The 15,176-nt window shown below is 39.1% G+C and overlaps 1 protein-coding gene across 7 annotated transcripts in view; it reads left to right on the forward strand.

Moving 5' to 3' along the window:
• The window catches only part of POGZ (pogo transposable element derived with ZNF domain), a 52,309-nt gene that overhangs the window by 26,112 nt on the left and 11,021 nt on the right, over positions 1-15,176 (forward strand). For 5 of the 7 annotated variants that reach the window (XM_060622731.3, XM_060622736.2, XM_078451435.1 and 2 more), the window contains 7 exons: positions 3,422-3,597; positions 4,501-4,609; positions 5,840-6,130; positions 6,211-6,429; positions 8,586-8,692; positions 9,377-9,714; positions 10,086-10,240. In XM_060622731.3, coding sequence (XP_060478714.1) covers positions 3,422-3,597; positions 4,501-4,609; positions 5,840-6,130; positions 6,211-6,429; positions 8,586-8,692; positions 9,377-9,714; positions 10,086-10,240 — 1,395 coding nt within the window. The remainder of the gene's footprint in view (positions 1-3,421; positions 3,598-4,500; positions 4,610-5,839; positions 6,131-6,210; positions 6,430-8,585; positions 8,693-9,376; positions 9,715-10,085; positions 10,241-15,176) is intronic. The other 2 variants (XM_078451436.1, XM_078451438.1) reach the window with 1 other exon arrangement.

The following is a 15,176-nucleotide window of genomic DNA, read 5'->3' on the forward strand; positions in this document are numbered from 1 at the left end:
ACAACTGGGTACTTTTCCCACATGGAAGTGGATGGAGTGGCCCTTCCACTCCTTACCGTTTATAAGCGTTAACTAAATGGTCAGTGTAAGGTTAAGACTGTAAAACTTTTAGAAGCAAACATAGGTGTAAATCTTTATGACCTTGATTTAGGTAGTGGATTCTTAGGATCCAAAAGCATATGTAACCATAGAAAAAAATGATTGGACTTTATAAAAATTAAAACCTTTTATGCTTCAAAGGGCATAATCAAGAAGTGAAAACACCCATAGAATGGGAGAAAAATTGGGGCGCCTGGGTGGCTCAGTCGGTTAAGCGGCTGACTTCGGCTCAGGTCATGATCTCACGGTCTGTGAGTTCGAGCCCCGCATCGGGCTCTGTGCTGACAGCTCAGAGCCTGGAGCCTGTTTCAGATTCTGTGTCTCCCTCTCTCTCTGCCCCTCCCCTGTTCATGCTCTGTCTCTCTCTGTCTCAAAAATAAATAAACGTTAAAAAAAAAAAAATTAAAAAAAAAAAGAATGGGAGAAAAATTGTGCAAATAATATATATGATAAGGGACATGATAACTAGAATATATAAAGAACTACAATTCAATAATAAAAAGACAATCCAATTTCTTAAATGAGCAGAGGATCTAGATAGACATTTCTCTAAAGAGAATATATAAATGGCCAGTAAGCACATGAAAAATGCTCTACATCATTAGTCACTGAGGAAATGCATATCAGAACCACAGTGAGATTACCACTTTACACCCACTAGGATGGCTATAATCAAAAAGGTGGACAAATAACAAGTGTTGGTGAGAATGTGGAGACATTGGGACTCCTATATTGCTGATGAGAATGTAAAAATGGTATGGCCACTTTGGGAAATAGTTTGTCAATTTCTCAAAAAGTTAAGTGTACTTACATGACTCAGCAGTTCTCCTAGCTGTATATTCGAAACATGGAAACATGTTCACACAAATGTCCTGAACAAATGTTCATAGTATTATTCATATAGCCCCCAAATGGAACAGCGTGAGCTGTTGAATGGGTAAACAAAAGGTGGTATATCTGTACAGTGGGATATTATTTGTCCATAAAAAGGAATGAAATACTGATGTATACTAAAACATGAATAACCCTTGAAAATGTAGTGCTGAATGAAAGGAGTCAGACAGAAAAGGCAACATACTGTATGACTCCATTTATACGATCTGTGGTTTCCAGGGCTGGGGAGAGGAGATAGGGAAAAACTGCTAATGGGCACAAGATTTTTTTCTTAGGATGATGAACATGTTCTGGAATTAAATAGAAGTGATAGTTGCACAAACCTTGTATTCGAATATACTAAAAACCTCTGAATTGTATACTTTACATGGGTATGTATGATATGTTTATGTTATCTCAGTAAAGCTTTTTTTTTTTTTTTTTTTTTTTTTTTTTTTTTTTTTTTTTTTTTAGGAAAGTATCAGGAATAAAACTTCGGAACATTTTTACAATCCTTTTTGTTCTTCAGAATCTACCACTCAGCGTTTAGAAATGATTTCTGTAGTTCTGACTGATCGTATTTGTTTGCATTGGAAAGACATAGTATGTAGTGAAATAAACCACTGCTTAATTCTGAGCTGTGAATGATGTGAATTTAATGTTAATAGATGTCTTATTCTATAACTAATAATGACTTTCAACTCTTGTTTAGCCCATTTTGACTCAATTTAGCTCTCATCCCTGGGTTTTAAGACTATGTAAGTAAACAAAAAAATAACGGAAACATGAAGACCTTCAGATTTGTAAAAACAGTATATTGTGAGAGAAGCTGCTGAATCTCTAACCTGTATTTAATCAGTTTATGGCTATGGTTCCAAGTTTATTTGAGAGCACCCTGTGAGGCAGGGTGCTGGTTGGTTGATACTTCTATAGGCATTTCAAGTTTAAGGATTCTGATTGCCTGCTTCTTTTATCCTCTGGAAATAGAACTTTGTAAGACCCATGAATTGGCAGAATTTCTTTAAAGAAAAACTTAAGAATGTAGAATCATTTAAAATATTTTGTTAGAATTCATTAGAGTTATTAGATTATAGAAAGTGGGTGGCAAGTACAGATAAAACAAAATTGATACTAGTTAATAATTGTTACAGCTGAGTGATGGGTACATGGGGTACATTCATTATGATATTCTATTTTTGTGTATTTGAACTTCTCCATAATAAAACATTTAAATTAAAATAGCAAATTGCCAATATAATTAGCATTGATAGAACTTGGAATTTCTGTTTGTCAACCTCTCATAATGACTATTCAGCTGGCCTCATAACTATGAGGTCTAGTCCACTGATGGGCACTCAATTTCTGGAAAAAAGTGGGACAAGCCATTGTTGGCCCATTAATAGCCACCTGTATACCCACTCCAGTAGTCTAGCTTTGTAGCTAACTGCACTGACTCCATCTGTCAAGTAGGACATACAATTCAGAGGAACCCATCCCACTGTGGTTATTTGAGGCAAAAAGTTGAGGCACAGTGTCTTATTTGAATCTTTGAGTTAGGTATATCGACTCTGAAATTTTCTGTCTGGTTTTGGGGTATTCTTTGTAAATCAGTAAAATTTAGTATTAATGATTTTTTTAGCCCAATGTAGTAAAAAAAAACAAAAACAAAAACAAAACTTTAAAACATTTACAAAATTACTTTTTTCACAAATGAAAACAACCTAAAATGTTTCAGTAGCCAGTTTATTAGTATTTATTATGAATGAATCATCTGCTTCATAAAGTCATACCATTTTTACTGGGTGTTGGTTAGTTTTTAACCAAGTCTTTATCAGTTCTGATGTCAAAAAAGAGACGGATAGCCTGTCAATCTCTCTGTTCCCATATCTGTAAAAGCCACTGATTGCTTAGAGAACCTGTTGCATTTCTGAGATTTGAAATCACTAGGAAGAGGCATCATTCTATAGATGTTGTGTACTTGCTGAATTAATGTTTGTTGATGAATACTTCTCTGATAAAAATATTAAAGTGGATTCGCTAACAGCAAATTACATTCTGACAAAATAAGTTTCACTTAGTTAAAATATGTAAAAAAAATGTTACTTTGTTTTGCTAGTTTGGTATGGAGAGATTATGTTAAATCGTATATTAAATCATCAGAGTCCAAATGATAGCCATGTAGAAAAAGTCGTACTAAATTAAGACATCCCTAGTTAAGATATACGGGGGAGATATTAGTGAACCTCCCCTATCTACCTGTTTTTCTGTTTAGATGTAGATTTGGGTGAAGCTTAAATTTTTGGTGAGGTTGGTGATGTTAAACCTGAGGTGAGTTGTGACAGTTTTGGATATTTTAATATCTGAGACCGCATTTCTTATCTGAGACCCCAATGTTTCTTGTAAAATGTGGCTTTGTTTTCTCTTACATTTTTTTTTCTTTTACCCTTAGCTGGCAATTCTTTGGTCCAACAAGGTGGACAGCCGCTCATCCTAACCCAGAATCCAACCCCAGGTCTGGGCACAATGGTTACTCAACCAGTATTGAGGCCTGTCCAGGTCATGCAGAATGCCAATCATGTGACTAGTTCTCCTGTGGCCTCACAACCAATATTCATCACTACGCAGGTGAGTAGGACTCTGAATTCTGGGGCTGGATAGGGAAGGAAAGAAAGACTGTGTGAACCTTTGGAGTTTTAAGTCCTGTCTTTTGTCCTGGCTTTCTCATTTGCTGTTTTATAATTTGATACTAACTTTTATGGAAAGCCCAATATAACATACAGCTGGGTAATATCTTCTTCCTATCCTTCAGAGGGCTGTTAAGTGGTTTGATTGAGATCTGGGCAGAAATTAGTTGGAAAGCTTAGATTAGGAAGTGTTAATACTTGGCCCTCAAAGCTTCTTGCCCTTTGCTTGGGTTGATTTTCTTATAATGGGTGAGTTAATTGACTTGGAAATCTGTGTGTGAAATTGGTGAAGTGCAGGGAGAACTTTGGAAGAGAAGGAGGCAGATTATTTGATACATAATGTCAGTTGAAGTTGAAAGCCTGATGCTGGATGTGGAACCTAAAGGCAAGTGCTGCTCTTGGCCTGTGGCTTCCTGAGTTACAAACTCTCCTCTTACAGATTTGCCAGAGGTTTGTGGACTTTGGAAACAATTTCTTAACAATTGGTTTGTGTTGAATCACTCCAGTGAATACTCTTAGAGTGTCACTTTTTTCCCCTTCTATGTCTTTATCTGTTTAGGGGCCAGTTTGTGGATGAGGTATTTTTTAAGCTGATTTTTTAAGACAGGAAGTAGATTTTCATTTTTGCTCATATGGACTAAAGCTTATTCTTCAGTTTTGATATTTTGTCACTCAAAACTTTTGCCAAAATTCCTAAATTTCTCCATCTTGGTCATTTAAAAGCTCTACCTCTAGAAAAAGAACCACTGGGTAGGAGTGGGAATTTTTTGGATGTAGTCTTACTGTAGTATCTGCTAGTGTTAGCTAATCTCCATGTTAAAGATCATTTTGCTTTTTAATGCAGGGATTTCCTGTAAGAAATGTCCGGCCTGTACAAAATGCAATGAATCAGGTTGGGATTGTGCTGAACGTACAGCAAGGCCAAACGGTTAGACCAATAACACTAGTCCCAGGTAAGGAAAAATGTCTACCCATTTGAAATAAACTGGCATCCAGAAGATTTGTTTTTACTGTCTCAAAGTATTCTTGGTCATTTAAAAAGCATACTTAAGGAAAATCTAAAAATATAAGATCACACTGATTTAAGCCCAATTTTTAAAAATGATATCTAACCTTTGGCCAGGATGGTGGTTTTATTTTTCTTTTTAACTTTTTACCACCCTTTAAAGACGGGTTTATACAGTCATTTTTCTGCTTCTGGTGTTTTTGTCAGCTGTAAAGTTTGTTATCCTGAAGGAATATTATTAATGCAAACTCTCAAATTTCCGATTTCTTGTAAGTTTACTCACTTACATGGTGGGATTATAAACTTTCTTTCCCTTTAATTTTATAGCATAGATTTTGGGTATAAAACAAATGACCTAACCTTTGATGATAAATATTGCCAATGACTAGTTAGTATTTTTTTTTAAGAAACTGAATTGAAAATAATTTTCTGAAATCTTGTCATTTTCCCCACAGTTCTTTATTAAGTGTCTGTAAGTTTACTACAATTCAGACCAAAAGAGATCTTAATTTCGTTGTTGTGAAGGTACCTCCATAAGCTGGTCTCTCTAAGTTGTCGTTGTTGTTCTCAGAGCCCACAGAGTGTTTTTGGCCTTCAGTCTCATGACCTTATCTTACCTAGTTCTGATATTTCTTATACACCTGTCCATGGAATTGTCTGCAGCTGAGCCAGGACATTCGCCTCTGGGACATCCCAATAGAATGGCATAGTTAGTCTTTTTGAATGCATAGAAAAGAATGGAGGACTCCTTTAGTGTCCTGAAAAAGAAAGATAGCTTTTTTCAGGACCACATTTGCCCTTTGGCCTATATATACCCATACTGCCTCCTAGTCTGTACTCATCCTTGTTCTTTCGGTATTGAGGTCAAGCTACTCCTAATTGTATTCTTGGGATGGAAAAGGCAGTGTGGTAAGGTGTTTGGGGAGGAAATGATAGGAATCTTCCTTCTTCAGTTTAATAGGGCTGGTTACTTAGGCTAAGTTCTTTTATCTGCTTGCATACCTATTTTCTTAGACATTAAAAATGTCTAATGTGCTACTCTTGGTATCCTCTGATGGCCACCAAACAGTTTGGAGAAATTATTTTTTCCTATTCCAGTATTTCCGGTAAACACTGGTAGAACGTATTAAAGGTGAGCTCATTGACCAAGATGTGGTACTTTGTTTTTCTTTTGAAGCTCCAGGTACCCAGTTTGTTAAGCCGACAGTTGGAGTCCCACAAGTGTTCTCTCAGATGACCCCAGTGAGGCCAGGCTCCACGATGCCTGTGCGGCCCACCACCAACACCTTCACCACCGTCATCCCGGCCACTCTGACCATTCGGAGCACCGTCCCACAGTCGCAGTCCCAGCAAACCAAGTCCACCCCCAGCACCTCTACCACTCCCACCGCCACACAGCCAACCTCACTGGGGCAGCTGGCTTCTCAGCCTCCAGGCCAATCCAGCCAGACACCCAATCCCAAGCTAGGTGAGCCTTGGGAAGTGGAGATGGCCGTACTGGGCAGGGCTATGGGTGGAGAACAGATGATTATCACTTGGCCAACATAGCTCCCTCCTTCCCCTCTCCACCTGCAGTGAGCATTGCCAGCTTTGTCACTGTGAAGCGACCCGGGGTTACAGGTGAAAATAGCAATGAAGTAGCCAAACTGGTGAATACCCTTAACACCATCCCTTCCCTGGGCCAGAGTCCTGGGCCAGTGGTGGTATCCAACAACAGCTCTGCCCATGGCTCCCAGAGAACTAGCGGACCTGAGTCTTCAATGAAAGGTACAGTAACCTGACCAGTCATTCAGAAACATTAATAAAGCATTCGATATATCAGAACTCTATGCCTTGAAATAGAGATGTAAAATAGAATATAGTTGCCACAGTCTGTTCTCACAAGAAACTATAGTGTAGGAAAGAGGATGGCCACTGTGAAAAGTATAACTAAATCAGCTACAAGGAAACCATTCTGTGTCTCTTGTGCTGTGGAGATGAGTGAAATGGACTGGTTGATCAGAGATGGGTGGTGTAATCAAAGGAAAGCTTCATGGAGGAGGTGGATTTCTGCACAAGGTTTAAAAGTTAGGAATTGGTAGGGAGGTTTCCAGGTGGAGACAAGATTATGAGCGTGAGAGTTTTCAGTGGTCTAGAGCAGGGGTCAGCAAACTTTTTCTCTAAAGAACCAGATAAGTATTTTAGGTTTTATGCACTAAATAGGGTCTCTGCTACAACTACACATTGTTGTGCAAAAGCACCCGCAGACATATGCATATAAGCATGACCGAACTCCACTAAAACTGTGAACTTTGAATTTTATGTAATTTCCACGTGTCAGAATATCTTCTTTCGCTTTCGTTTTAGCCATTTAAAAATGTAAAAAACATTTAACAAATGGTATTGGAAAAACTGGGCATTCATATCCAATGAAGTTGGACCCATACACCATATATAAAAGTTTAACTCAATGAACCAAAGACCTAAGCATGAGCTAAAACTATAAAAGAAGAAAACATAGGGGGAAAGGTTCATAATACTGGATTTAGCAACGATTTATTGCACATGACACCAAAAGCACGGGTAACAAAAGAATATAATAATAATAATAGATAAATGGAACAACCTCAAATTTAAAACTTTTAAAAGGGCATCAAAGAACACTATGAACAGAGTGAAAAAGCAGCCTACTGAATAAGAGAAAATATTAGAAAATCATGTATCTGATAAAGGGTTAGGTTAACATCCAGAATATATAAAGCACATCGCTTCTCACCCTTTTGGCTAAGATGAAGTGCAGAATCTATAAAGCACAACTCAACAACAACAACAACAAAAAAAAACCAAACAACTCAATGAAAAACTGGGCAAAGGAGTTAAACAGACATTTCTCCAAACAAGATATACAGATAGCCACTAAGCACACAAAAAGATCCTCACCATCACTAATGATGAGAGAAATACAAATCAAAGCCATGTTGAGATCCCACTTCACACCCATCATGATGGCTCTTACCCAAAAAACAAAATAACAAATGTTGGTGAGGATGTATAGAAGTTGGAACCCTTGTGCATTGCTGTTGGAAATGTAAATTGGTGTGATGGTTTCTCAGAAAGTGAAACATAAAATTACCATCTGACCCAGCAATTCCACTTCTGGGGTAGGACCCAAAAGAACTGAAAGCAGGGACTCATATTTGTAACCCGTGTTCAAAGCAGCATTACCTACAATAGCCAAAAGACTATTGGACTTCCAAGCAGTCCAAGTGAGCATCAGCTGATGAATAAACAAAATACGATATATGCATACAGTAGTGTATTGTTCAAGGAAGGAAATTCTGACACATGCTACAACATTCATGAACTTTGAAGACATTCTGCTAAGTATTAAACTAAGCTGGTAACAAGAGGAAAAATACTGTATGATTCCACTTAAATGAGGTACCCAGAGAAGTCAAATTCACAGAGACAGGAAGTATAATGGTGGTTGCCAGGCACTAAGAGGAGGGAGGAATGGGGAATTAGTTAATGGGTATAGACTTCAGTTTTACAAGAGGAAAAGAGTCCTGGTGGAGATTGCTTGTACAGCAATGCGAGCGTACTTAGCTGTTCACTGGAGAATGGTTAAGAGGTAAATTTTATGTATGTTTTACGACAATTAAAGAAAAAATTGTATAACAAAAAAATTAAAAAAGAAGTAAAAGCCATTCCTAGCTCATGAACCAAACAGAAGTTGGCATCTGACTGGATTTTATCTGTGAGCTGTGATTTGCTGGCCATGAGGTAGAAGAATGATGAAAAGAATGTTCCTCATAGTGATCTCTCATGCTTGCTGATAAACATTAATGTGCTCTTCAGGAAGTGTTTAACCTTTCTTCAAAGGGCCAATAATCTTTTTCAAATATCATCATACTAAGCTTATCAATGCTTTTCACTTCTTCCAGTGACCTCTTCCATCCCAGTGTTCGACCTCCAGGATGGTGGACGGAAAATATGTCCACGATGTAATGCTCAATTCCGTGTTACCGAAGCTTTGAGAGGTCACATGTGTGTAAGTGATATCTACCACCTGTGATGGGGATCCAGCTTCAATGGCTACCACTGTATACTTCCTATAGGCTTGGGAACTTGTGAAACGGGGGCTCTGAGATGACTAGGAAGCTTTATATGCTCTCCTTTGGCCTATTTTGGAAGAGTTTTATACTTTGGAATGTGGAAGGATACATTTAAAGAACCTCTAGTAGATTAGAACCTTAATATGTGACCTTAATTCCTTGGTCATGATTGATTTTGAAATTGCACAGGTGGACAGGTTTTTAGATATCAGGACTCAAGCCAAGTTGGCCTTGGTTTATCTTCTATTTATTGTGTCACTGGCTGAATCAGGAGTCAGTCATTAACCAGTTCCCATTTCTAGCCTTTTCATTTTTTGGTAATAGTCCAGACGCAAAGGTTGAAATTTCTTAGCAGGGAGTTTAGAGGCAGGTTATGCTAGTGGGTGGTTAAAGGATGTAAAGCAGGAGGGAGAAGTATAAGGTACGGGGTTTGGAGTGGCATATGGCTGTAAATATATATCCACTAGAAAAAGTGGGAGTCCTGGAAACACTGTGGAACACCGAAGGGTGAAACCTGGATGAGAATACCTAGAATCACACCATTCCCAGGAGATGTTCATGAGGTTGGGGAGTTAACACATCCCAGGCCCCAGGATAACCACAATGATCTTCCTTTATAGTACTGTTGCCCAGAAATGGTGGAATACCAGAAGAAAGGAAAGTCTCTGGATTCAGAACCCAGTGTCCCATCAGCAGCAAAGCCCCCGTCCCCTGAGAAAACTGCTCCTGTTGCTTCCACACCCTCTTCCACACCTATTCCTGCTCTGTCCCCACCTACCAAAGTACCAGAGCCAAATGAGAATGTGGGTGATGCTGTCCAGACCAAACTCATCATGCTAGTAGATGACTTCTACTATGGACGGGATGGTGGCAAAGTGGCCCAACTCACAAACTTCCCTAAGGTCGCCACGTCTTTCCGATGTCCACATTGTACCAAAAGGCTAAAAAACAACATTCGGTAAGTATAGCCTCAGAGGTTACCCTGGACAAAAGAAGACTGAAATTTTCTTAGATGTTTAAGTTTTTCTCTTTGGGCAACAGTCCTATTATCCATTCTGGCTAAGGATTATCATTAAGTCAATAAATGGTACTTTAGAAGGAGGAGGTATTGTGGTAATAATAGATAACTTTGGGTGGAGTGAAGGAAGCCAGTACATCCTTCCACAGAACTCTTACTTTTAGGAACCCTTTTCTGGGCTCAGAAAAGGACTGTCCCAAACTGGGGAAGTTGTATGTATGGGGGCGGGAGGGGACACATGTAATGTGTGTTCTGGGATTCCAAGGCTCATTTTTTTGTTTTCTGTACTTTCCCCGTGTGCTGTGCTACAGATTCATGAACCATATGAAACACCACGTAGAACTTGATCAGCAGAATGGTGAGGTAGATGGTCATACCATCTGCCAACACTGTTATCGCCAGTTTTCCACGCCCTTCCAGCTCCAGTGCCACTTGGAAAATGTTCATAGTCCTTATGAATCGACTAGTAAGTTTGGAAACTCTTAAACTCTAGGGGTAGACTTTGCTCTTCATTCATTGAATGGCACTGGGGGGACCCCATTATTTATATATGAGTATCAGTACAGAGGAAGCTCTTGGCACATTTCTAGTCAATTCCTTATTTCACTCATCATCTATTCTTACAACTTAGACTTCTCTTCAAGCCTGAATTGAGTTCAGTGCTAGATCGTGAAGTATTAGGGGCTTTGGTTCAGGACCACTGTAATGTGTTGTAATGTATATAATATAACATGATGGATCCCTTACCTAGATCTTTTTTTTTTTTTTTTTTTTTTTAATGTTTTTACTTTATTTTGAGAGAGACAGAGTGTGAGTCGGGGAGGGGCAGAGAGAGAGGGAGACATAGAATCCAAAGCAGACTCCAGGCTCTGAGCTGTCAGCAGAGAGCCCAATGCTGGGCTTGAACCCATGGACAGTGAGATCATGACCCAAGCCGAAGCCGGATGCCCAACCGACTGAGTCACCCAGGCGCCCCAAGATCTTTTTTATAGGAGGAGCAGTCATCTATATTTGGACCTCGACTTTAGTTAGTGCCCTGATAGCTTTTACATAGGACAAAAGGTAACATTATAAAGTGCTTTACCATTAAGATAGTGCTTTCAATGAAATGTGAGATAAGATGTGGAGTGTTACCTCCACTTGACATCTTGCAGGTGAGGAAATATAGGCTGAACACAGGCTTACAAAAATTAAGCCATTTACTTCAGAGCATACATCTCTAGTAAGGTGCCATTGTGAGGAGTTGAGTCCAGACTCCTAGAATATCTCCTATGTCCTTCAGGGGATTTTTGGTTGTGTTGCAGAGACAAAAATTACGAAAATATAGGAAAATGAGAACAAGACCGTATATTTATTATAAACATGTGCATTGTATGATGCCAGTGATGGGTGAAATAGTTGAGAGAAGAAAAAAGATCTTTGAGGCTAGATTTCCCAGAAAGTCATGCTTATTAAGCTTTTAGGGTCTTAAAAAACAACTTTCAGGGTCTTTAAATACAAGAAGGATTTAGAGGAATGAAAAGTAGTAAGAAAAGTGATGGGAAACTGTGTGAGAAAATGCATAAACAGAAATATGCCATGTTATCTGGATGCTTTTGCTACAGATTAAAATCCTTGACTTAAAAATGGATTAAATGTTAAGGATATCCATTATATTATTTATTTATTTGTTTGTTTGTTTATTTATTTATAATTTTTTTTTTTTTAACGTTTATTTATTTTTGAGACAGAGCATGAACAGGGAGGGTCAGAGAGAGGGAGACACAGAATCTGAAACAGGATCCAGGCTCTGAGCTGTCAGCACAGAGCCTCATGCAGGGCTCGAACTCACAACCTATGAAATCATGACCTGAGCTGAAGTCGGCTGCTTAACCGACTGAGCCACCCAGGCACCCCCCATTATATCATTTAATTGAGAGGACTTGAGGTAAAGTAAGCTGCAAGGCCAGAACTTGATTGTTCTACTTCTCAGCAGTTTCTTGTCTCTGGCTTGTAGTAGAGTGGCTGTGTTCATCTTGGGCCTTACCTTCAGGCACAAAATAGCACAGACGAAGAAAGACCTGATCTTCCTGTGTCTTTCCTGAATCTGTTTCTTACTAAGCAGAATTGTTTTCTCATTACATCTCCTTGGCCTTGGTCATACTGGCAAGGGTAAAGGGATTGCCATTTGTGGCTTAGGCCAATGCTGGTCAGTGGAAACATAACGTGCCACATATGCAATTTTCATTTTTTTAGTAGCCATTTTTAAAAAGTAAAAAGTGAGGGACTCCTTGGGTGGCTCAGTCGGTTAAGCGCCCAACTTCAGCTCAGGTCATGATCTCACAGCTGGTGGGTTCAAGCCCCGCATAAGGCTCTGTGCTGACAGCTCAGAGCCTGCTTCAGATTCTGTGTCTCCCTCTCTCTCTCTCTGCCCCTTCCCCACTCACACTCTGTCTCTCTGTCTCTTAAAAAGTAAATATTAAAAAAAAATTTTTAAGTGAAATTATTTTTAATTTTTTAAAAAACCTCTTTTCTTTTTGGGGGCATCTGGGTGGCTCAGTTGGTTGAGTGTCTAACTTCAGGTTATGATCTCATGGTTCATGAGTTCAGGTCCCACATTGGACTCTCTGCTGTCAGCACAGAACCTGCTTTGGATTCTCTGTCCCCCTTTCTCTGCCTCTTCTCACTCGTACTCTCTCTCAAAAATAAAACATTTAAGAATGTTTACTTTTTTTTCCTTTTAACTGTTTATTGTTGGGTTTGGTTTGGTTTTCTTTTACAGGGTTTTTTTTTTTTATTTTTAATATTTTTATTTATTTTGAGACAGAGAGCATGAGTGGGGGAGGGGAGAAAGAGAGGGAGCGTGAGAACTCCAAGCAGACTGTGCACCGTCAATGCAGAGCCCAGCACGGGGCTCCATCTCACGAACGGTGAGATCATGACCTGAGCCGAAATCAAGAGCTGGACACTCAACTGACTGAGCTACCCAGGCACCCCTGTTTTGTTTTTAAGTAAGCTCTATCTACAACGTGAGGCTTGAACTCACCTGCGATCAAGAGTCTCATGCTTTACCTACTGAGCCAACCAGGCACTGCTGAAATTTTAACTCAGTATACTCAAAATACAATCATTTCAGCCTGCAATCAAGATTTAAAAATTAATGAGGTGGAACTTCGGACTAATAATTTGGGAACAGAATGGATATTGGAATCAACTACTATGCAGTTAGTGGCAAAGTAGCCAACTTGGTCTAGATTAGGACCCCAGAGTCTTGGAAAGTCTGAATAACTCATCTACAACAACCACTGCATACACCTCATTTTTATACAGAATCTGCTGGTGGGTTTTTGTTAATTCCATGTAAGTTTGGACTGTACATAGGAAGATAAGTTTTTCCTTGTGGGGGAAACCCCAGACCATCAGAACCTCATCAGTCTTTGTCTACTTAACCACTCTTGTTATGTCTGACTTTTAATTTTTGAGTAATTTATGACTTAAAATTTATACTGATGAAAAACCTGAGAAATCATTGACCCAAAGAGGTAAATATTTTCTCTATATTTTAGTATGTATCCGTTTTATTCTTGGATTCTTTTTTAACTCCTCTGTTCTGCACCAGTGGCAGATCCTGCATAAAAGTAGCTTATTATTATTTTTTTAATGTTTATTTATTTTTGAGAGAGAGACAGAGCGTGAACAGGGGAGGAGAATCCGAAACAGGCTCCAGGCTCTAAGTTGTCAGCACAGCACCCGATGCAGGGCTCAAACTCAGGAACAGTGAGATCATGACCTGAGCCGAAGTTGGACACTTAACCGACTGACTGAGCCACCCAGGCACCCCAAAAGTAGCTTATTTTTTAACGTTCATATTTTGGGACCCATTGTTCTTTTTAATTTTGAAAAAATGTTTCCATTTGTTTTCTGAAGGTGTTTTCTGAAGTGTTTTTATTTTTTTAAAGGTTTATTTATTTAATTAGAGAGTGGGAGGAGCAAAGAGAGGGAAAGAGAGAGAAAATCCCAAGTAGGCTCCTCACTGTCAGCAGAGCCTGATGTGGGGCTTGAACTCACAATCTGTGAGATCATGACCGACCCAAAACCAAGAGTTGAACACTTAACTGACTGTGCCACCCAGGCAACCTTTCTGAAGTATTTTTAAATTATAGACATAATGGCATTTCGCTCTCAAAAGCTTTAGGATGTATCTTTAAAAAATACCTATTTCTATATACAGCTATAGTGTCTTTGAGAGAGAGTATATGTGGGGGAAAGGCAGAGAGAGAGAGAGAGAGAGAGAGAGAGAGAGACAGAGAATCCTAAGTAGGCTCTGCACTATCAGCACAAAGCCCCATGTGGGGCTCAAACTCACAAACTTCAAGATCATGACCTGAGCCAAAGTTGGATGCTCAACCGACTGAGCCACCCAGGCGCACCATATATCCTTAGTATCATCTAATACCTAGTCCATTTTCAAATTTCCTGAATTGTCCCCAAAACATCAATGAATCGTTACACTTACTTACAGTAACAGTATAATCTTAATAGCATTATATTTTGTTTAAACACTTGTTTAAGGGCAGTAGACTGAGGAAGAGGTAGAGTTGAGGGAAGGATGCTTCAGGCAACTTAACCATGGTCAGATGTCAGGGGAGGATCCGGTGTGGAAAAAGACACAACAAAGAGGGAACTGATTGCTTGATAAGGTCTTAGAATATATGGAATGGTGAGGTTGGCTGAGCCTTAGAAAGGTATAAGGTCTCTATCCTTTATTTCAAAATTTGGAGAACAGGAAGCAGAAGCTATAGTAGCTCACTCCTATCTTCTCAAAGTAAGAGACTATGTTGGGTGTTAAAGACATGAGTGTAATGGTACTGGAAGGGACCGTGTTAGGATGGCTGCTTTGCAAAATCAGTTAATTCTCTCTCAGATTTTTTTCTATACCACCTCCAATGTAGAACTAGAACAGATGTGGATGGTTAATAGAGACCTCTTAAATTCACTGATGGCATAGGTTTTTATCTCACTGGTATTCTTGGTATGAGATTAAATCTTAGCATTGTGTTTATGTGTTAGAAACTGCTTAATAAATGTTATTATTGATGATGTGTGACAGCTATACCAAGAGAGCTGATGTATAGGTTGTGGGAAGAGCCTTCAAGGTTGAATGAGATTGCCTAGGGAAAACACAGAATAAGAAAGGCTAGGACAGAAGGTTGGAAAGCAACAGTAGTTAAAGGTGTTCTAGAAAAAAAAAAACTCATGGACAAGCGATTTGAATTAAGAGGTGAAGGACAAAAACACAGGAGAAAACATTGTCGTGCCACTAGTTACTGTTCCACAAACCTGTCACGCACCTTCCATACCTGTGTGCTGTTTTCCATTCTACTCTTGGACCCTCTGCTGGCAGTTCTTACAGCATTCAGCTT

This window comes from Panthera onca, chromosome C1, assembly GCF_046562875.1.
Source record: "Panthera onca isolate mPanOnc1 chromosome C1, mPanOnc1 haplotype 2, whole genome shotgun sequence".
NCBI classification, from domain to species: domain Eukaryota; kingdom Metazoa; phylum Chordata; class Mammalia; order Carnivora; family Felidae; genus Panthera; species Panthera onca.